This window comes from Heloderma suspectum, chromosome 1 (genome assembly GCF_057233095.1).
Source record: "Heloderma suspectum isolate Gila_16-S chromosome 1, 16-S_ref, whole genome shotgun sequence".
Taxonomy (NCBI): Eukaryota; Metazoa; Chordata; class Lepidosauria; order Squamata; family Helodermatidae; genus Heloderma; species Heloderma suspectum.
The window spans coordinates 9,009,308-9,033,247 of NC_139458.1; the positions used below are offsets into that span (position 1 = coordinate 9,009,308).

General features: G+C 47.2%; 1 protein-coding gene across 2 annotated transcripts in view; it reads left to right on the forward strand.

Annotated features, from left to right (window-relative positions):
* The window catches only part of SAMD4A (sterile alpha motif domain containing 4A), a 173,613-nt gene extending 149,874 nt beyond the window's left edge, over nt 1-23,739 (forward strand). For both annotated transcript variants that reach the window (XM_084835009.1, XM_084835018.1), the window contains 5 exons: nt 3,601-3,719; nt 4,646-4,847; nt 7,685-7,811; nt 9,309-9,392; nt 22,624-23,739. In XM_084835009.1, coding sequence (XP_084691135.1) covers nt 3,601-3,719; nt 4,646-4,847; nt 7,685-7,811; nt 9,309-9,392; nt 22,624-22,652 — 561 coding nt within the window. In that variant the 3' untranslated portion in view covers nt 22,653-23,739. The remainder of the gene's footprint in view (nt 1-3,600; nt 3,720-4,645; nt 4,848-7,684; nt 7,812-9,308; nt 9,393-22,623) is intronic.
* The last annotated feature ends 201 nt before the right edge of the window (nt 23,740-23,940 follow it).

Sequence of the window (23,940 nt, forward strand, 5' to 3'; positions counted from 1 at the left end):
ATTGGAGACCACCCTCACCACTTTGCAGCTTTCCGGAGCCACCAGTCAGCCATGGCCAACATATTGGCAGCTCACCTCAACTTTCCTGCCTTTGGAGAGAGAGGATTACATTTCCTGCTTTTCTCTTTGCCCGGACCATAGTTTAAATATAGCCAAAGCTTAAAATCTTTTAATATTTTCAAAGAGGGAACTCTTCCACCTCCATCCAGTCTCTCATGAAAAGCTGCTTTCATTTTCTCCTCCCACCCCCTGGATGTTTCCAAACACAGTGAGAGTTTTTAGAATTCTACCCCCACCCCACCCCAAATTACTATAATGTACCAAGGCCTGTCCTCCTCCCAGGAGGACTCCAGCAATACTCATTCCACCTGGGCTGCTCCTATATTTGAAGGCTGTGCAGCACTTTGACTGGCGAGAGACTTTGCAGAAGCAGAAGCAGACCACCAAACAGACCACCAAGCAAAACAGCAAGAAATAAGATTACAATAAAGCAATGAATACCATAGCAATCTCATCTAAGAGCATTTAAAATACACAAGATAAATTGACCAACGTTACTAGGGAGTCACCACACACTCATTTTAGAAGGCAACATTTGCCACACACGTCGTAACAAACAGGTATCTCTACCAGGCAGCAGCAGCACAATTTTACTCATTAGGCTCTAATGATTAGAGGCCATCATGGATGTCTATATAACACAGAGATAACCATTCAACTCTAATATCTCCATAGAGAGAGTACAGTCTAAAGGGTAATAAAATAAACAGAGTCACAAACCCCTAAGCGTCTCAGAATTTGGGTTAGATTTGTGCAGTTTTAAAAAAATAATTCAAGAGTGCAATCCTGTGCAATTGCCACTCAATAGACCGGGGCTCCCCAACCTTTTTAGACCCATGGGCACTTCTGGAAATTTGAGAAACTGCTGTGGGCGCCACCACAAAATGGCTTTCACAGTGGGTGTGGCTAGTCCCATAATGGCTGCCGTGGGGGACTGGCTAGTCAAAAGTGAGCTAAAGAGGAGGGGGAGATAACGTTATTCGAGGCTGGGGGGAGGGGAAAATTGCAAGACAAAGGGGTAGAGGGGAGAGAAAGAGGAATGCTAGAGGCAAGAAAGCAGGAGAAAGAAGACTGCCCTAACACTTTCCAAGGAACAAGAGGCTTTTACAGCCCCCTGTTCATCTGTATCGAACCTTTTCAGCTAGGCAGGCCTGTCAGCCCCTCAACCTGACTTAGCTGGCAGTGACGCCGACGGGGAGGCTCCTGGGTGAAGCCTCCTCCCTACTGTCCTGCCTGCTTTTCTCAGATCCTTTTCCAAGGTTGCACTTGCAAATGCGGAAGAGAAGCCGCCATGGAGCTTTCCGCAGCAACTGGGACTCGGGGGTGGGATCCACAGTCAGATCTCCCCCCCTCCCCCAGTCGTAGCTCTGTCTATGGCCATGGCGGAGGGGATCCGCAGCGTGCTGTGCCTCCAGGCACTGTCTAGGGGCCACAGGGTGGCTCCGTAAGTTAGTGCAGAATGTTCACAACCCTGAAAATCTATATTTCCACAGAAAAATGCAAAGTGATGAAAACACATAAGAGGGGTAATGGAACCATTTTAAGCATTCAAAGCGTTCTGCCGAATTCTCCATATTCCTCACAAACAGCACTGTAAGACAGGACAGCGTTCCTTTACCCGTTACAGGTTGTGGGGACAGAATGAATCCATGGCAGAGGTGCATTAAAACCAGGGACTTCTTGATTTGTAAGTCACCCTCTTGGCCACTGGACTACATCGGGCCTTGAAGTAGACCTCCCACCACCCTTTCCACTCCACCCGCCCAAAGAAAACTAAATCTTCGCGTGTTACTTTCCAATGGGACAGAACTTAAGGCTCATATTGTAACATCTAAGAACATAAACAGCCATGCTGGATCAAACCAGAGGCCTCTCTAATTCAGTATCCTGTTTCCCACGGTGGCCAGTGGATTCCTCTGGGAAACCCACAAGCAAAGTTTATTCTGCCAAGTGACCGCACTCCTCGTGCCTTCAAAGGGTTAAACTCAAGCACCACATCCACGCTGTGTCTACATGGTGTGACGGTGGGTGCGTAGTCCTTACTGGTAGGCAGGTATGAAAGCCTCTGGGAAAGTACAGTTGCCCTGGATCCAAAGAACTGTAGAAGCGGATCTGTGAGTGCAAAGCTGCATTTGTTGAATTTTTGCTAAACAACACGAACAAAAATAGCCCCCGCCCTGCATGCTGCATTGTGGTAGCAGGAGCTTTATGGTTCCAGCCAAAGGCCCTCAGAATCAGTTCACCCAAGAGCAGCCATTACAGGTTAACCCAATATGTGATATTTAAGCAATCTGTCAATGATACAACTTAGGCTTGAGTGTCTCTGGCACAATAATGTTGAGTCAGACCTTGGTCCATCTAGCCCACTACACAAACTGGCAATGTCTCTTCAAAGTCTCCAACAGGTCTTTCCCTAGCTGGGAAACAAAGGAAGGAATCCCACTAGGGCATGGGTGTCAAACCTCTTCCAGCCCGAGGGGCAAATTTCCATTTCAGAGAAGCTCATGGGAACCACATTCTAGTGGTGGACAGAGCTGAAGGCAAAGGGGATGTGGCAAAAAATACCAGCATATTTTAGCTTAAAGCTCTTCCTGCCAGGAACGAAGGCATAGGAGAGGCATTTCAACCAGTTGCTGGGGAACATGGGTGGGAGGGTACTGTTGCACTTGTGTCCTTCTTGTGGTTTCCTGGTCAACATCCAGTTGGCCACTGTGTGAACAGAATGCTGGACTAGATGGAGCCTTGGTCTGATCCAGCAGGGCTCTTCTTATGTTCTTATGGGGGCGGGGAAAACTGTGCAAGAGCTGGGAAACCCCCAAACGGGAGGGTGGAGCCAGGGAAAGGGGCGTGGCCTTTGGGGGAAACCCAGAGGGCTGGATTGGGAGCCCAAGTAGACCATATCTGGCTGCAGGCCTGAGGTCCACCCCTGCACAAGGGGCATTCGGGCTTGCCTGAAGTAACACTGCGGGGTCTCGGCGAATATTTGTAACCAACACAACTGCAACATCCGTGTCCGACTTTTTGATCCTGCAGAACAGTGGAGAGTTTTGCCGCTGCCGAGCCCCTGTGAAATGGCTGCTCCACAGCGAGAACAGCACAGCACGCTCGCTGTCTGGCTGCTTGTGGAAGGCCCAATGACATGTCAGGAGCTCAGGGATGGCTGTCAGCCCCCTCAGCCCCGCTGAAGAGAATGTCACTAGGGCTGCAAGATCCTTGCAGTGCAAGACCTTGGCTTGTGGAGACGCCTCCGAATGGCCCACACACAGGAAAGTGTCTGGGGCTCAATTTGTCTTTCTGCAGAGGGTAATCGGTTGGGTGAGCCCTGCTAGAAATGGAGAGGCTTCGCATTCAGAACAGCGGGTGCCTGTTAACAGCGTGTTATTTCCCCCTCCATCTTACTTATTTAGTGAGATGTTTTATTACTAGCCCAGGTGGCCCGTTATTATGATCACTTGTGACGTGATCCTTATAATAATTATTTATTTTGTTTCTCACGTTTTTCTCTCCCCCCCCCCCCGCCCACCTCACTTTCTTGGGCAGGCATTTACAGAGACACAGAAGAAAAGGCTGTTGTCATGGAAACAGCAGGTGCAAAAACTCTTCAGGTCTTTCCCTCGGAAATCCATCCTAGATCTCTCGGGGTATCGGCAGCAAAGAGCGTAGGTTTGGGGATTTGCCTTTCAAATCTGGTGCCCAGGAGGGAAGACGCCGTTGGGGCACAGGCGGCTGTGCCGGGGGGGTGCTCTTAGGCCATGTGCAGCCCAGAGAGGCAGCAGGGTGGGAGGGAGATGCTCCGGGCCTCGAGTCGTCCGTGGCAAGACCAGGTCTGGGAGACAAGAACAAGACTGAGGGATGCCCTGGTTTTTATAGGCCCACTCGGTCAGGGGAACCCAATGGGCTGCTTAGGTGGGTGGAGTCGCCCAGGAGCTGGGAGGAAATAATTGGCCAAGGACCCTTTCAGTCTGCAGCCCCAAGCGACTCAAGGGGAAGCGGAACACGGCCTGGTCTCGTCCAGGAGTTTCCTCGCAACTCAAATCCTCAACCCCACGTGAACTGTTGATGGGAGTGGGGGGATGAGGCACACGAAATAATTAATTTCCAGATTTCATCTGCATTCATATCAATTAAAAATAGCCTCTTTATTATAGAAGGGTTAACATATGAAGTAATGAACATTTGTGTAATTAATGATAGTTCCTATTTTGAATTATGGGTAATTTGCATTATCCTTAATTTTAAGCAATGAAACTAAAGCAGCTAAATTTCGCTCCAAGTCTCTGGTAATTAATAAAAATGCAAGATTATTCTAGTGGAAGCTGGTGGCTCTAAGGTCAGTGGGATGATGATTCCACTCCGAGTTTCTGTCAGAACCCTAAAGGAGCTATCCAAGGTGCTTTGCTTCACACCTTGGAGAGCTCCTGTCAAGTGTTGACTGGTTCTGACTAAAACCCGGAGCACATTCACTGCCCCACTGACATCGGAGCCACCAGCCTCCACAGCATTATTCCAAAGAAGGCACAGATTTTGAATTCATAATGCAGTTCTTAATGGAGGTCAGTGGATTTGTTTTGTTTTGTTTTTCCAGCCGAGGGTTTGGGCAGTCGAACTCCTTACCAACAGCTGGATCTGTAGGTGCAGGAATGGGCCGGCGGAACCCACGCCAGTTCCAAATCCCCTCCCGGAATCTCCCCACCACGCGGCTGGGTCTGCTGGGCCCCAGTGGCCTTCTGGGAGCCACCCAGCGCAACGCAGCTGCCAACCCCACCATCCTGAAACAAGGGAGACAGGTGCGTATGTGACAGATTGTGGGCAGTTCCTTAAAGTAAAAGGATCCGTTTAGTATTTATTTACTTACTTACTTACTTACTTACTGCATTTCTTCAGCTGAAAACGACTCCCAGAACACCTTACAAATATTAATAATAAGAGACTCCCTGCCCGTAGGTTTACAGTCCGAACACAAAATGAAAAGGGATTGGGAGGAAGGAGGAATAAAGCAAAACACTGACACTAATTTTCAAAGTTCTTATAGGTGTTCTTTCTGGTGGGAAGGGTGAAGCAAGCACCTTGCAACTGTTCTTTCTCTGGCTGATGCGTGGGGCTACGTTGGTCTCCCTCTTGCCATGAGGGAGAGTGCTGTTGCACTCATGCCCTGCTTGTGGGTTTCCCATGGGCAGCTGGCTGGCCCCTGTGTGAACAGAGTGCTGGACTTGATGGGCCCTGGGTCTGATCCAGCAGGGCTCTTCTGATGTTCTGATGTTCTTCCTGGGAAGCGGAGGGTGCTGCCTCCCACTGGCCCTTGGTTCTGTGGCTGATGGCAGAACCCAGAGTGTTGTGCTTCCCTCCGTTGTAAATTGAGGCAGGAAGAGTTGGCCCAAACTAGAGGGAGCTCATTGGAGATGACCCACAGGAACAAGTGCAGTGGAGGTGTGAGGCAGCTGTGTCACAGGCAAAGCTCAAACGTAGGTTGAAGCCGCAGGACAGATTACTCCAGTGTTCAAGCTCGACCTCTTGGGACCTTACCTGAATGAACAAAAGGGCTGCCTGAACATAACGATTATGTGAAATTAACTTACAGAATCTCCTGCTCCAGGGGGGTGATGGCCACTAATTTGGACAACTTTAAATGAGAACTAGAGAAATCCATTGAGGGGGGGTCCATTGATAGCTATTAGCCATGTCAGCTAAATGGAGCATCCATGTCCAAGAATAGTATATCTCGCAGGTGTCAGGTGCTGGGAACCAGCAACAGGGAACAGGTATCAACTTCATGGCCTCCTTGTAGTCTTACAACTGGCTGTTGTTGAAACTTGGATGGACCTTAGTCTAAAGGAGCAATTCAGTCCTTATAAATCATTTTAACTGGCTGTGGGATATGGGGGGAGAGAAAGGGACTATTACTGAAACTCAGGGAAGAGGGGCTGAGCGCGCACGCGCGCACACACACACACACTGGGCAGCTTCACACGATAAGACAGCCCACTGCTGGTTATTTCGCCCATGGTGAGGCTCCAGTGAGTGTAGCCTCTGTTTTGCATATCCATCCTCCGCTCGGGGGTTGATGTGTCATGTGAACCTTGCGAGCATGGGTGATGCGAGGATTGTTTAATCTTCGCATAATCTACAGTGGCTGGGTTCTCACAACAAGACAACCCCTGAGTGGGGGTTGGAAATGCAAAATGGGGCCCGCAGGCGCCACAACTCGTCGTGGGTTAAATAATCCGTGGTGGGCTGTCGTGTCATATGAACCACATCCAATCATGACACTCACATGCTGGAGACAATCCAAATTCACATATGAATCTCAAAGCCATAGACAGACAGTCAGATATTTTCTTCTCCATCAGCAAGAGCAAGTTAATCATATAGTCACCAACAGTTGCTTTGTCACCATCCAGTTTCCTTTGTTGGACTTAGCTGGATCCTTTTTTTAAAAAAAATTCATTTAAAAAGGGAAAAACAAACCCAGTTGAGCCAGCCAGAACAGTCTGCAGGCATTTCCTGTTTTCACTCTTCAATGCAAAGGGGACCGGGGGGGCGGGGAGCAGAGGGAGAGTTGGAACGCTTTTGAGGAAAAGAGAGAAAGGGGTGGTGTCTTAGGCATGGATGTTCAGAAAACCAAGTGCAGCACTTAAGGGGGTTAAAAGGAAACCTTGTGCAGGAGAAGCAGTGATGTGGATGGGACTTCCAAGCTCTGTTCACTGAACAGCAGCCTGGTTTGTGACAAATGCTAAATCGTGATTTGGCATTACATACACAAGCCTCCGGCCTCGTGTGCTTCCCCCTTCCCTCTTTTTCCAGCGCAGCCATGAGGACGAGATGGAAAGCTTTGCTTCTGTTTCCAGCCAACTGTGGTTACTTATTGTGTTTGAAGCCAGATAGATTGTGGCTAGTGTTCACTGTGCATTAGAGAAAGAAGCCCACTTCAACCCGTGGTTAATTGCTCTGGCTTGTTTCCCTAACCATAGTTAGTAACACTAACTGCTGCCTTCAGTTCAGAGGAGATGACTAGCTGAAAGCAGAAGCAAAAGCTTCCAAACTCCTCTTGGCCATGCTGGAGGAGGAGAGGGACAGGGGAGTACACGAGGCCAGGCCTTACCCACGCTCACTCCCGTAGGGCATGGGTATTAAACCCCTTTCAGCACGAGGGCCAGGCTCAAGTTCAGACACACTCGTGGGGGCCCCAGGGCAGCAGCGTCAGGCCACTGGGTACGCCAGGCCTGATCACACTTCATGCCGCCTTGGGGGCAGTGCTTCTCGGCAGAGTCCATGCCTTCATTCGCTCGCAGTCCATTAAGAGTGCACTGCAGTCGAATATACTGACATCCGCTGTGGACAAGCATGCGTGAAGCGGGCTTTGGAGGCAGTCTGCCCAAGTAACCGATGGTGAGGATCCCTGAATGAGATGGCTTTGCTGCCCTCACTGTAGTCCCAGCCCTCAAGCATGTACAGCGTGGCCTCCCATGCTGAGCGTCTCCCCATGCCGCCCCTTCCACCCCATAGTTCTGCAGCATGCCGTGTTCTGGCGTGCACACCATCAGGGGGCGTCTCATCCCTTTTCCTCCCTGTCCGCCTTTGGGGTGCGCTTTACCTGCCTGGTGCCTGTTCTACCTTCTGCCCATAGAATCTTTGGTTCGCGAACCCCGGAGGAAGTAACAGCATGCCCAGCCGGAGTCACACCTCAGTGCAAAGGACACGCTCGCTGCCAGTCCACACCTCCCCACAGACGATGCTCATGTTTCAGCAGCCAGGTAGGCCAAAGGCACTTTCCCCCATGCCTGCTGTCACCCTCCCTGTCTCCCCATCCTAAATGGGCCATCGATATATGGTGAGCATGGCCTGTTAATGTCCCCCCGCCCCCACTAGCCATAGTTTTGTCAGACTTCTGTTAAGCAGGCCTTTAAAATAATCAGTTCAGGAGACATTAGGCCATCTTTCCCCGTTCCTGGCTTATGTCAGATTGGATCAGAAATGAGCTGGATGATTTCTCCTCAAATCAGGGAAGAGCTCGTCCAATTTCCAAACCACCAAGGGCGGCATCCAACACGGCCACTACGCTCCTGCTGCTTCTGCTTCGCCAGCAGGACCTGCCGCGAGCACTTCCTCAAGCAACCCTGGAAACCAGCAGAAGTGCTCATTTCCAGCATGGGACAGGTCAGCAGCACTCCCTCCTGCCAGCTCCACTGGCCTGCCCCACTCTGGAAACAGGTGCTTGGACTCGTCCCCATTTGCTTCAGGAGCCACTAGCTCCCCAGTGCGCTAGCGGTGGGTCCGGCTCGCACAGAGGCAGCGTTGGATACTGCCCCAAGAGTCATCTCCACTGATTTGCATAGGGGCTGCTTTAAAAAGCTACACCCGGGAAAACCTGGTAGGGGGCAAAAGCCACATACACACACACGGAATGCCCTTGCAGGATCCCCTGCAAGGAATCGGTTTTTGCCTCCCACCTGCAGCCCCTTGAAATCTCTCTGCTGAAATCAGTGGAGACATCGATCTCACAGTAAGATTTTAAATGAATGCCACTGGGGAAATAGCTGGTAAGAGGCAAACATCAACCCACTCCTGAATACCCTCTTGCTGCAAGGGTCTTTAGTGGCATGGTATCTCTCTGTAAGACAAGGTATGGGTCACGGCCTTGTCAGAAGATCTCAGGTGTTGTGGAGAAGGAGTTAACTTGGGAAGAGATGTTCTTTTTATTAAGACAGTGTATGATTTATTTGAAAATGTGTAATTCAGCCTTCTCCCCAACCTAATTGAGTTACAATTCCCAGCATCCCCCAGCCAGCCATGCTAGTTCAACACATCTAGAAGACACCAAGTTGGGGAAGGCTGATATAATTCGCTTATTCATCTGTTTGTTCATTTGTTTGCATGATTGAGCAACGTTTTCCTTGGTGTACATACTCATTTCTTCCATCCCGCCATCATCCTTGGTCAGGACAGGTTTTGCACGGGTTTTTTGGAGGAGTACAGAAACCTTCTTGGCTAGAACCTAATTGCCTCTAGGTGGTTGATGGCACCCACCTTCCATTTGATTCAAAATTATTCTGCAATTCTAGAGCGGGGTGGGTGAGAGAGAACAGTTGGAGAGCCTGAAGTGGGGGGGAAACTCTCCAGGGGGAAAAACGCCACCACCCAGCCCTGGCGACAGCCGCTGCCCGAAATTTCTTCTAGTTACAAGAAATGCCTTCAGCTGCATTGGAAATGGTTCACGTCTGCCTTAAACCTTCTGCTCGTTTTCTCTGCAGAGTACCAGGTACCAGTGACAGAACCTGATATCAATAACAGGCTGGAGTCCTTGTGCCTCAGTATGACTGAACATGCCCTCGGAGGTAAGTGCAACTATTATTTCACCTCAAGTCTTCACCCCTGTTGGAGTCTCTGAGAGCCCATCTATACATCATGAAAAATTAGGTGACAGAAGTCAGAACTGTACCACTTCAGACTGCAGCTGGGGATTTAATATTTGAAAGACACACCCACCCACACACACACACACACACACACACCCCAACATCGGAAGCTGCCTTAGACTGAGCCAGACCATCGGTCCATCTAGCCCAGGATTGTCGACACTGACTGGCAGCAGCAGCTCTCCAGGTTTTCAGGCAGGAATTTTTCCAGCCCTAACTGGAGATGCCAGGGATTGAACCTGGGCCCTTTGCATGCGAAGCAGGGACTCCACCACAGAGCTACAGGCTCCTCCCTGCATGCAGTAAATTAGCACATATCTTCTCTCTAAGGAGCTTGTTTACAACATGCATAGAACTGTTTAAATAGTCCAAAAACCTGACACCCCATTCCCACCTGCCATCTGAAGTGGAAAAGTTCAGCCTTCTACCACTGCCTTCTGCATAAAGGATAGAAGGGCTTTGGCAGGGTGCTTTCCTTTCCTTAGCCAATGGCAGCAACGTGCTTACATCCACAAAATGGAAGGCGCAGGGCTAGCCATGAGGCTGAGCAGCGGGAGAGTCCTTTTCTCATATTTTATTTATTTATTTATTTATTTCATTTCTATACTGCCCCATAGCCAAAGCCCTCTGGGCGGTTTACAGAAGTTAAAACATTAAATACAGTATTAAAAGTTTTAAAGCCATTCACATAAAAACACACAGACAATATGCACAAACAACATATAACTAAAAACAACTTTGAACTGTCAGTCATAACTAAAGACACACCCAGGACCCATTACACTGATCATGTGCTGCCAAACGCCTGGGAAAATACCTGGTGCTGAAAAGATGATAATGTAGGCACCAGGCAGACCTCATCAGGGAGCCTGTTCCACAGATGGGGCCACCACTGAGAAGGCCCTCTCCCTCGTTGCTGCTTTCCGAGCTTCCCTTGGAGGAGGCACTCAGAGGAGGACCTCAGATGCTGAAAGTAGCATTGTTGTTGTTGTTCAGTCGTGTTCGACTCTTCGTGACCCCATGAACCATAGCACGCCAGGTCTTCCTGTCCTCCGCTCTCTCCCGGAGTGTGCTCAAGTTCATATTCATTGCATTAGTGATGCTATCTAGCCATCTCATCCTCTGCCGTCCCCTTCTCCTTTTGCCAAAAGTAGCGTACAGGTATATGTATATCTTTCATAGGTATAGCTTTATATTGGCACACTCACTTTTCAGATCTCTGGGAAGAGCAGTCTGAGCAGGGAGGAAATGGTGTAGTGGGGAGGGGAGAGAGAGAATGTGAGAGAGAGAGAGAGAGAGAGAGAGAGAGAGATGACAGAAAGAGACAAGGGGTAGCCCCCACTTATTTCTGTACTGGTTCCAGCTCCGGCCACTGCCCCCAACAGATTACCCCCAAGAGAATGCAGGCTCAGACAGAAAAAAGACTCCCCACCACTGTTACAAAGAGTGTTTATGTGATGAATTTTAAAATCAAAAGGGGCACGCAGGTGAGGGGGGCTGAATCCTACCCCTGTTACCTCCCCATGGTTCATCGTCCCAGTATTTTCCTCCCAACTGCCCTAGCTTGCATCTGGTATTGGAGCTGAGCTGGGTGGGGGCAGTGGAGGTGGGGGAAGGACCTTGGGAGAGGCAGTGCAGAGAGATGAGACCAGGGAGGATCATCTCCCCTCATGTGCATGGCCCATCACGCACGCACGCGTGCACACACCTCTTTATGTAGGAACGGAGCAAACAATGGAGGCTGGTGGCTCTGATGTCAGTGGGGTGGTGAATCCACTCCAGGTTTCAGTCAGAACCAGTCAGAACCCTAAAGGAACTATCCAAGGTGCAGAACTCCTTTAGAGTTCTGACTGGTTCTGACTGAAACCCGGAGCGGATTAATGCCCCACTGACATTGGAGCCATCAGTCTTCACTGGGAGCAAATACTTGAGCAACAGATATAGCTACCGCCATCTCATGTACACTAAAGAATTGATTGGAGCTTCTCTTGCGTTGTTGCCATCAAAGTTGTTAATGTGTGAGGAAAATCAAATGCTCGTTCTAGTCTAGGCTGTGGAATGAGCTCCCTAGAGAGGTTCGCCTGGCACCTACATTGTACTCCTTTCAGCACCAGGTGAAGACCTTTTTGTTTTTCCAGCATTTTAGCATTCTGGTCTTTTCACTCTGCTGTTTTAAACCTGTATTTTAAATCTCTGCATTGCTGCTAGGTTTTATTCTGGTTGTACTGTTATATTGTAGTTTTAGGCTTTCATATTTTATATTGTTTTATGCTGTATCTTGTGGTTTTAATTTTTTGAAGCACCCAGAGAGCTTCGGCTATTGGATGGTATAGTTATTTACAAAATTTATATACTGTTCTATATCTAATAAAATTTCCAAGCAGTGAACCATAAAAAAGGGGCGGGAAAAGGGAATCAAAATACAGAATTAAAATCTTTAAAATCAAATTATACCAATAAAACCTGGCCAGTCAGGGAAGGCTTGTTTATATAAAAGTGTCTTCAGCAGGCACCAAAAATAAAACAATTTCAGTGTGATGCTTACAGAGAAAGCAACAGAAAAAATACGTTTCTGCCCCAAGAGGACTGCAGCCTACATGTTGACACTGAAGCAGACAACAAGAGGGAGGGAAGGGAAAGACCATGGTTTAAAAAGAATAAAGCTGGGCAAGTTTATATGTATGCATCCTTAGGCTTCAGTCATATTTCCATTAACTTGGAGTAAGAGCCTCTGAATGCAGTTCTGAGTAAACATGCACAGGATTACACTGTAAGGTTTCATTTTGATTGGGAAGGGGGACTAAAGAAACAAAAACAAGGCTTCCCAGAGAAGGTGGAGTTTGAGCGGAGAGTGGAAGGAAGTGGGGGAGCGTAGCTTACCTCACAGGGTTGTCGTGAGGATAGAATGGAGAAGGAGAGGACCATGTAAGCTGCCTTGGGTCCCTCGCGAGAGGAAAAAACGTAAGATAGAAATTTAATAAATAAATACAGTCACGAATAGGAATAGAACAGGAAACTGGGGGGTGGGGAGATAGTATGGACCAAAGCTATGAAAAACTTTGAAGGTAAGGAAAGGTGCTTGTTCTGGATGTGGTTACGGTTGGGAAGCAGTGTTGGGACTTTTGAGGATGCATTCTCTGTGCCCCAAGCAACAGGAGAGGCAGATGATACCCATGATCTGGACAGAAGTGAGAGGTCTGGAGTGTGACACAGGAAAATGCAAGAGATGATGATAATGATTCCTTTCCTGTTCTCTTCCTCAGTGAGCACTCAAAGTGGTTTACACAAAAAAGAAAAGAAAAAAAAGAATAACATACAGTATAAAACCGCAGATTGAAATGAACCTTCATTGCAAACAACTAACCCTACAATCATTAAAAGCTGATTAAGATGGGTTGTGGTACTTGAGGTGGGAGACAACAAGAGGGTGAATCATAATTTTATCCGAGGGGACAGAGAAGATGAAGATGAAGTTTTTATGTTCAGATTTCAGACTGATTTGACAGCAAATTGAACTAAGCCTCATGTGTGAACATGCCCAGAGATTTTCCTGGCTTCTAAAACAATGTCAGCTGCCTTGGTGGGGGAGGAGAAGCGGAAAAAAATCCTGCTTTCTGCAGCTCCTTTTACATCTTGCTGAGACATTCCATGACAGGATCTTGTTCCCTGCCAGTTGTTTTCATTCAGTAATGTTCAACCAAGGATTTCCAATTGAGTTGTGCTATAAATAACATTTTGAAGAGAGAGAAAAATGGGTTGTTGAGTTTGAGTTTGTTTTTTCAAATCAGATGTGAACAAGATGGTATGTTTGCTTGTTCCTTTAAGTCTGAAAAGTTCCCCAGGTGGATGAATTGAGGCCTGGGAGTCTGGCGAAATCATTTGACCAGCAGCATTAACAGAGAGAGTTGTAATCGCTGACTTGGGGAGGGTCAAAGACAGAGGTGGGGCAGGCTTGCCTCTGTCCCTAACAAAACTTGCTGTGTCTCTCCACCATCTGTGCCTGTGTAACTTAGAAGTCACAGCAATACCAACAGCCCCCAGAGGTATTTCCTCCGTCTCAGTTGTGTGCTAAATAGAGAGCATTGTGCAGATCTGGATGGGTGATGGGAGGGTGAGGTTTAAATGAGAGCAGCTCCTTTCCCTCTTAAGAACATAAGAAGAGCCCTGCTGGATCAGACCAAGGGTCCATCTAGTCCAGCATTCTGTTCACACAGTGGCCAACCAGCTGCCTATGGGAAACCCACAAGCAGGACATGAGTGCAACAGCACCCTCCCATGTTCCCAGCAACTGGTGTACTTAGGCTCACTGCCGCTGGTACTGGAGGTAGCATCTAGCCATCAAGACTAGTCGCCATTGATAGCCTTTTCCTCCAGGAATTTGTCCAACTCCCTTTTAAAGCCATCCAAATTGGTGGCCATCACTACATCCTGTAGTAGTGAATTCTAACTAGGCACTGTGTGTACTAGAACTTCTTTTTATCTGTCCTGAATCTCCCACCGATCAGCTTCATAGGATGACCCCGGGTTCTAGTCTTTTGAGAGAGGGAGAAAACTGTCTCCCTATCCACATTCTCCACACCACGCATAATTTTGTAGACCTCTATCATGTCTCCCCTTACCTTCCATTTTCCAAGCTAAACGATCCCAGCTGTTGTAACCTTCCCTCATAGGGGAGATGCTCCAGCCCCTTGGTCATTTGAGTCACCCTTTTCTGCACTTTTTCCAGGTCTACAATATCTTTTTTTAGGTGTGGTGACCAGAGTTGTATGCAGTATTCTAAGTGTGGTGACAGCATAGATTGATATGGGAGAGTATAATATTGGCAGTTTTATTCGCAATTCCTTTTCTGCCTAACATGGAGTTTGCCTTTTTCACAGCGGCCGCACACTGGGTTGAAATTTTCATCAAGCTGTCCACCACAACCCCAAGATCTCTTTCTTGATTGGTCACACTAGCTCAGATCCCATCAGGTTATACTTGAAGTTGGGATTTTTTGCCCCACTGTGCATCACTTGACACTTGCTTCCATTGAACCGCATTTGCCATTTAGATGCCCATTCTCCCAGTTTGGAGAGATCCTTCACAGTCCCTTTTTGTTTTAACCAACTAAATAATTTGGTGTTATCCACAAACTTGGCCACTTCACTGCTCGCTCCTAATTCCAAATCATTTATGAACAGGTTGAAAAGCAGTGGTCCTAGTACAGATCCCTGTGAAACCCCACTATGTACTTCCCTCCATTGGGAGAATTTGCCATTTATTCTTACTCTCTGCTTTCTGTTCTTTAACCAGTTACTGATCCATTAGAGGACCTGTCCTCTTATTCCCTGACCACTAAGTCTGGTCAGGAGTCTTTGGTGAGGGACTTTGTCAAAAGCCTTTTGGAAGTCCAAGCAAACAATGTCTACCAGATCACCCCTGTCTACATGTTTATTGATACTCTAAAGAACTCGAAAAGCTTAGTGAGACAGGACTTACCTTTGTGGAAGCCATGTTGATTCTTTTTCAGCAGGGCTTGCCCTTCTATATGCATACTAATTTTATCTCTAATAATGCCTTCAACCAATTTACCTGGCGCAGATCCCCCCAAATCCCTTTTTAAAATTGGTGTTACATTGGCCATCTTCTAGTCCTCTGGTATAGAGCCTGATCTTAGAGAATGTTGCATATTTTGGTTAGAAGATCAGCAATTTCATATTTGAGTTCTTTGAGAACACTAGGATGGATACCACCTGGCCCAATGATTTATTTGCTTTCAATTTATCAATAAGGTTGAGAACTTCATCTTTTGTCATCACTATTTGCCTCCATTTCTCAGACTCCCTTCCTGAAAACATCAGTTCAGGCACAGGTATCTGTCCTGTATCTCCTGCAGTGAAGATAGATGAAAACAATTCATTCAGCGTCTCTTACAATCTCCTTGTCCGCCTTCACTACTCCTTTAAATTAATTGCCATCCAATGATCCAACTGCCTCCCCAGCTGGTTTCTACTTCTGATATATTTAAAGAATTCTTTATTGTTGGTCTTGATGTTGTTAGCGATACGCTCTTCAAAATGCTTTTTTGCATCTCTTATATTGCCTGCTTGCATCGTCTTTGTGCAAGCTTGTGCTCCCTTTTGTTTTCCTAACTTGGGCAAGACTTCTTTTTTCTGAAAGAAGCTCTCTTTTCTCTAATAGCTCCCTTAACACTGCTCATTAACCATGCCGGTGACCTCTTGGACTTGGTGCTATCTTTCCTAACCTGTGGTATACATTTTAGCTGGGCTTTTATTATTGTGGTTTTGAGTAATCTCCAAGCATTATGAAGAGATTTAATTCTCTTGACTCCCCCTTTTAACTTCCTTTTCACCAGTTCCCTCATTTTAGCGAAGTGTCTGCTTTTGAAGTTAAATGTGACTGTGTTGGACTTCCTGGGACATTTTTCACTTAATTATATATTAAATCTGATAGCACTGTGGTCGCTGTTTCCAATTGGCTCAACAACATCTACATCTCGAACTAGGTCCTGGTCGACTCCTAATCCACATTTAGAATTAAATCCAAGATCGCCTCTCCTCTGATCGGTTCCATGACCAACTGTTCTAGGACACAAACGTTTAAGGCATCGAGAAACTTAACCTCTTTCTTGTGACTCGAACATGCATTTATCCAATCAATGTGGGGGTAACTGAAGTTGCCCATTATTACAACACTTCCTTGTTTGAAGGCCTCCCTGATTTCGTTTTTCATCTCAAGGTCACTCTGAGCATTCTGGTCTGGGGGACGATAGCATGTTCCTAGCACTAAATTAGTTTTGGAGCCTGGTATTGTCACCCACAGTGCTTCTGTGGAAGAGCCTACCCCTTTTGGGTGTTCTAGTCTGCTCAACACTATGCCCTCTTTGACATACAGGGCAACACCTCCCCCAGTACGCCCTTCCCTGTCCTTCCTATAGGGTTTATATCCAGGGATGACTGTATCCCACTGGTTGTCTCCATTCCACCAAGTTTTTGTAATGCCCGCTATATCCAGGTTCTCCTTTAAAGCCAAGCACTCCAGCTCTTCCCTTTTGGCTCAGAGGCTTCTAGCATTTGCATAGAAACACCTGTACACGGTGTCCCTTCCCATATGCCTCTGGCATGTTCATCTTTTGCTATGGGACTTTGGCCTCTTTGATTGGCTATTATGTTCGACCATGTACTCCTAGCCTATTTCCTCCCCTTCTACATTTGGGCAATCAAAAACATTTTCATCTTCATCCCTTTGGGATGATTTAACCCAAACCGGATGCTTCCCAGTCCATCCCTCTTGTACAGGCCTGGCTTGTCCCAAAAGATTCTCCATTGCCTAACAAATCTGAACCCCTCCTTCCTGCACCACTGTCTCATCTACACACTGAGCCACCTTGGTGGTCCTGGATTTCAACCCCCTACCTAGCAACCTAAATTTGGCTTCCAGGACCTCAGGACTACATTTCCCCACATCATTGGTACCAACATGGGCCACAACCACTGACCCCACCCCAGCACTATCTACTAGGCTATCTAGACAGCATGTGATACCCACAACCTTTGCACCAGGCAGGCAATTCACCATGCATTCTCCATGACCATCCTGTGTATGTGTCTGATGACTGAATCTCCCACTACCACAAGCCCCCCTCCGCCCGGAGGTGCATTCTCAGTGCAAAAGGATATTTGTTTGTCTTCCGAGGAATGGGTCCCTTCTAAGGGATCATTTCCCTCTTCCTCAGAATGCTGCCTCCCTTACCTGAGACCTGCATTCTCTGTGACAGCTATGATAGCAGAGGAGCTGTCACCCTGGGGGTGGGACACAGCTAATATGAAGGTCTCATCCATTAAAATGAAAGCAGCTCCTTTCCCCCTTCTCCTTTTGTCCTCGTTGAACATCTCTTGAGGGCCTGGTAGGCATGCCTTCCCCTTCATGGATCACTGCCTTGTTGTGGCAAAGGGGCTTGCGTAACTCAGTGAAGCCATAAGCTATGCCGTGCAGGGCCACCCAAGACGGACAGGTCATGGCAGAGAGTTCTGACAAAATGTGGTCCACTGGAGAAGGAAATGGCAACCCACTCCAGTATTCTTGCCAAGAAAACCCCATGGAACGTATCACAAGGCTAAAAGAGATGACGCCGGAAGATGAGCCCCTCAGGTCGGAAGGTGTCCAGTATACTACAGGGGAAGAGCAGAGGGTATTTCCAAGTAGCGCCAGAAAGAGTGAAGCGGCTGGGCCAAAGCCAAAAGGACACTCAGCTGTGGATGTGTCTGGTGGTGAAAAGAAAATCCGATGCTGTAAAGAACAATATTGTTTAGGAACCTGGAATGTCAGATCAACGAATCAAGGTAAGCTGGAGGTGGTCAAACATGAGATGGCAAGATTGAACATCGACATCTTGGGAATCAGCGAACTAAAATGGACAGGCATGGGCGAATTTAATTCAGGTGACCATCATATCTACTATTCTGGGCAAGAATCCCTTAGAAGAAATGGAGTAGCACTCATAGTCAACAAAAGGGTGGGAAAAGCAGTACTGGGGTACAATCTTAAAAATGATAGAATGATCTCAGTACGAATCCAAGGCAAGCCATTCAACATCACAGTAATTCAAGTCTATGCCCCAACCACTGATGCTGAAGAAGATGAGGCTGATCTGTTCTATGAAGACCTACCACACCTTCTAGAACTAACACCAAAAAAAGATGTCCTCTTCATCATAGGGGATTGGAATGCTAAAGTAGGAAGTCAAGAAATCACTGGGATAACAGGCAGGCATGGCCTTGGTGTACAAAATGAAGCAGGACAAAAGCTAATAGAGTTTTGCCAAGAGAACACGCTGATCATAGCAAACACTCTTTTCCAACAGCACAAGAGACGACTCTACACATGGACATCACCAGATGGTCAATATCAAAATCAGATTGATTATGTCCTTTGCAGCCAAAGATGGAGAAGCTCTATACAGTCAGTCAAAACAAGACCTGGAGCTGACTGTGGCTCAGATCATGAGCTTCTTGTTGCAAAATTTCGGCTTAAATTGAAGAACGTAGGGAAAACCACTAAACCATTCAGGTATGACCTAAATCATATCCCTGATGAATATACAGTGGAGGTGAGGAATAGATTTCAGGGATTAGACCTGATAGACAGAGTGCCTGAGGAACTATGGACGGAGGTCCGTAACATTGTTCAGGAGGCAGCAACTCAATCCATCCCAAAGAAAAAGAAATGCAAGAAAGCCAAGTGGCTGTCTGATGAGGCTTTACAAGTAGCTGACGAAAGAAGGGAAGCGAAAAGCAAGGGAGAAAGGGGAAGATATATCCAACTAAATGCAGAGTTCCAGAGAATAGCAAGGAGAGACAAGAAGGCCTTCTTAAATGAACAATGCAAAGAAATCGAGGAAAACAACAGAATGGGAAAGACTAGAGATCTCTTCAAGAAAATCGGAGATCTCAAGGGAACGTTTTGTGCAAAGACGGGCATGATAAAGGACAAAGAAGGCAGGGACCTAACAGATGCAGATGAGATTAAGAAGAGGTGGAAAGAATACACAGAAGAACTATACAGGAAAGATCTTAATGTCCCTGATAGCCATGATAGTGCGGTCACTGAACTTGAGCCGGACATCCTCGAGAGTGAAGTCAAGTGGGCCTTAGGAAGCATTACTAACAACAAAGCTAGCGGAGATGACAGTATTCCAGCTGAGTTATTTAAAATCCTAAAAGATGATGTTGTTAAAGTTCTGCATTCAGTATGCCAACAAATTTGGAACACTCAACAATGGCCACAAGACTGGAAAAGGTCAGTTTACATCCCAATTCCAAAGAACGGCAACGCCAAAGATTGTTCAAACTACCGCACAATTGCGCTCATTTCACATGCCAGCAAGGTGATGCTCAAAATCCTACAAGCTAGGCTTCAGCAGTATGCGAAACAAGAACTACCGGAAGTACAAGCTGGGTTTCAAAGACACAGAGGAACTAGGGATCAAATCGCCAACATTCGCTGGATCATGGAGAAAGCAAGAGAATTCCAGAAAAACATCTATTTCTGCTTCATTGACTACGCTAAAGCCTTTGATTGTGTGGATCACAACAAACTCTGGCAAATTCTGAAAGTGATGGGAGTACCAGACCACCTTACCTGTCTCCAGAGAAACCTGTACGATGGTCAAGAAGCAACAGTAAGAACCAGACATGGAACAACCAATTGGTTCAAAATTGGGAAAGGAGTACGACAAGGCTGCATATTGTCACCCTGCTTATTTAACTTATATGCAGAGTACATCATGAGAAATGCCAGGTGGGATGAATCACAGGTCGGAATTAAGATTGCTGGGAGAATTATCAACAACCTCTGATATGCAGACGATACCACCCTAATGGTAGAAAGCGAAGAGGATTTAAAGAGCCCCTTGTTGAGGGTGAAAGAGGAGAGTGCAAAAGCTGGTTTGAAACACAACATTAAAACAACGAAGGTCATGGCATCTGGCCCCATCACTTCCTGGCATATAGAAGGGGAAGAAATGGAAGCAGTGACAGATTTTACTTTCTTGGGCTCCAAGATCACCGCAGACGGTGACTGTAGCCATGAAATTAAAAGACGCTTGCTCCTTGGGAGGAAAACTATGGCAAACCTAGACAGCATAGTAAGAAGCAGAGACATCACCTTGCTGACAAAGGTCTGCATAATCAAAGCTATGGTTTTCCCAGTAGTAATGTATGGCTGTGAGAACTGGACTATAAGGAAGGCTGAGCGCCGAAGTATTGATGCTTTCAAACTGTGGTGCTGGAGAAGACTCTTACGAGTCCCCTGGACTGCAAGGAGGTCAAATCAGTCCATCCTAAAGGAAATCAACCCTGAGTGCTCATTGGAAGGACAGATCCTGAAGCTGAAGCTCAAATATTTTGGCCACCTAATGTGAAGAGAAAACTCTCTGGAAAAGACCCTGATGCTGGGAAAGACTGAAGGCAAAAGGAGAAGGGGACGGCAGAGGATGAGATGGCTAGATAGCATCACCAATGCAATGAATATGAACTTGAGCACGCTCCGGGAGAGAGCGCAGGACAGGAAGGCCTGGCGTGCTATGGTCCATGGGGTCACGAAGAATCAGACACGACTGAACGACTGAACAACAACAAGGCATGCCTTCCTGCCAAGATGTTGGGAGAGAAAGGATGGGAGGCCATGGTGGCAGCCTTCAGATCAGGAAAGAGCAGCTGTGTTCAGGAGGAGACGCTGCTGTTGGGCTCTGAAAGGAGGGAGATTTTACATTCAGCATTAGGGAATGCAACAAGATGAGTTCTAGAACCAAACTATCAAGGAACTTTCTGTTAACCTAACAGGCAGCAAAGAGAGGCAGGCTGAGGACGGCTAGTGGAAGATAAGGGCATGCAAGTCAGCAAAACGCAAGCTCACCCAGTTCTCCAAATTCCACCTCAAAGCTTGTTCTGTCTCATGCCCATATAAGATTGCATACATTGAGGGAGAGGTTTCTCATAAAAATGCATGCATTTTTTGTGCACAATTTTCTATATTGGAGGTGGGCACAGTTAGTTCAATTTTTATTCATTCCAAATGCACAGAAGTACAAATGGGACTCCCATTTGTGTCCTAGGGGTGCAGGGTGGGGGGATCTCTATTTCCACACATCAGCAATAGAGAAGCTATTTTGGGTGGTCATCCATGAGAGCCACCATGATATTTAGCCAAAGTGCTCTGGGCATTGCATTGTACCAGGACACTGGGGGTGGGAAAATGGTAGCCCCTAGTGGTGACTGCCAGTTTTTGTGATAGTCTCCATTTTCTCATAATGCCCTGGAACAATGCCACATCTTAGTCATTATGAGTAAACATTACATAGTGGCTGTCACAAGTGGTTAGCCTAAAATCATACAGTTCAGGGAGACTGAGATGCTGTTAAATGCAAAAAAATTTGCCAGATGGGATGGTTGATCTAGAGCTAAGACAGGTGTTAATGAGGGACCACATGGTAGAGCCATGCTTGGCATGTAGAAGGTCTCAGGTCTAATCCTTGGCAGCTGTAGTTTAAGAAGAATCAAGTAGCAGGAGATGGGACAGTCCTTTCACTGCCTGAGACCCTGGAGAACTCTTGCCATTCGGAGTAGACCATGCTGGAATAGATGGACAATGTATCTGATCTGGGATATGCTGCTTAAGGAGATGGATCTGAGTGCAGGGAGGAGCAAATGTCAAAGGTTTCAAGCCACCCTGTCATTAAGGGTGTGTCCACACAGAGATTTTGAAGAAGTGGTGGTGGTGACGTGCAAGTGCACTCCTGTGGATGGGTATTGTACTCTGGCGCTCCAGAGTACAATATACCACAGCCCTTAGCTCACTGGTAGAGCCCCTGCTTTGCATGCAGAATGTCCCAGGTTCGATCCCTGGCATCTCCAGGTAGGGCTAGGAAAGAATCCTGCCTGAACCCCTGAGAGACATTCCTGCCAGTCAGTGTTGACAATACTGGGCTAGATGGAAAGTGATCTGAGCCCGGATGAGGCAGGTCCAGTATAAGGCAGCTTCCTGTGTTCCAATGGCCATTGTATCACCTCTGCTGAGAGACCTGCTCTTTTTAGGAAGGAACTGGAGCTCATATGGTAGAGGACATGGTTTGCCTGCAGAAGAGGGTCCTGGATTTAATCCTCACTTTCTCTAGGTAGTTTTCCTACCCAGGAGCCATTTTAGTAGCGGAGAGGTGATAGCAGCCAAAAGGCCCCTGGCTTTGTTCACTCATAATGCTAAGCTATGGTGTGGGTTGATGAAATCTGGCTTGTCATTGTGTCTGAATGCATCTCTGCAAACAAACCACAGTTAACCACCTACATAAATAGAAGCCATGGTTTGTTGTTGGCTGACAAAGTCTGCCTTGTTTAAACCATGGCTTGTTGTGGTGTCATTTGTGGTTTGTAGCTAGTTAACAAGCCATGGCTTGTTTGCAGGGATGGATTTAGACAACAAGCCAGATTTCAACAAACCACACCGTGGCTGAACAGTATGTGTGAAGCAGGCCTTTTGATTGCTGTCACCTCCCTGCTACTACAATGGCTCCAGGGTAAGAAAACGTTGACATCACAGCCAGCTGACAGTTCCTGGGATGCCATGGCTGTATCAAATCCTGAATATACCTTTTCAGATGGTGTTGACAGAACCTCGACGATCTAGAAGACGGAGGTGTCTGCAGTGACAACGCTGGCCGTGAGAGAAGTTGGCTGCTGGACCAGTGGTGGATTGGGTGACGAGTCCCCGGACATGCTAAGGATCCCTGAAGATATTTTGCAACTTTTTCATTACTGTTTTCTTCTTTCCTTCCCTCTCTGTCTCCCCTCTCTTGTCCATCTCTGTTTTCATTTTGTGAAAGGATCGCTTATTCTACTGTTACATCATCAGAACTAGAACTGGGGCCATTGTGCACACACAGATGGAGAAAACGTGTGCTGGGAAGTGAAAGAGATTGGAGAGCTCCATCTGAGGGCAGACATCCCAGTAGCATATAAGAGCATTTGAGGGCAGGCATCTTAGTAGCAAGGGGATAGGCAAGAAGCCTCCAGCGGGGTGGCAGAGACAACCCTTCATTATGAAGAAAGAGACTTTCAGGTATATTGCTGAAGTGCGCTCAGTGCATTGGCCGTCTGTCAGTATGGGCTGCATTTCACCAACACAAACCACAGCAGGAGCTGACATTTTTATTTGGATGGCAGGGTGGGCAGGCAGAAAGAAAGGAAATGAAATGAAAACAGCCAACCAGTTTCCCTTCAGTGATGTTCAGAAGAGCAGCTTTGAATTCTGTGCATTGTTTACATGAAGGCAGGTCGAAAAGAGCCCATCAGATGAGCTGAGCACTCCACCCTCCTCCTCTTCCTGCAGTATTACTCAGTGAAATGATGTACGGCGGGGGTGGGAGGCAGCTCAGTCCCCAGACCTACCTCCTGGGAGCCCCCTGCCACCTGGGATACTTGCCATGGTCCCAATCCTAGCTGCTATGTTCCCTTATGAGACTGTACATGCATGTGCCAGGGAAATATCTTGGGAGATGCAATGGCCAGGACAAACGCAACATGAGGAGAAGCAAAAAGAACAACCAGCGCGAGAGGGGGAGAGGTCAAGGCCCTTGGTCTCACTTGGAGCAGGAGTTTGCTGCCGCCTGCCAGGATCCAGAGCCGGCCTGCCTTTCCTTCTCATCTCGCTGTCATAATGGATCTTTTGCATGGCATCTGCGTGAGTGTGCGTGTGTAATTTTTTTAAAATTTTGTGTCATAGCAGCAGTTTTTGCCTTTTAAAAGAGCTGCCAAGCTATCGCTTCCAGAGGGCCCAGGCACTTGTGACTTTTTCTTGGCTTTCCAAGCTGGGCCAGAGCTGGGTGCCAAAAGCAGGGAGTGAGAAATGTCACAGAGCAGACAGAGGTGGAGTTTCAGAGAAGATTCTGTTCCTTTGAGTGTGTGTGTGTGTGTGT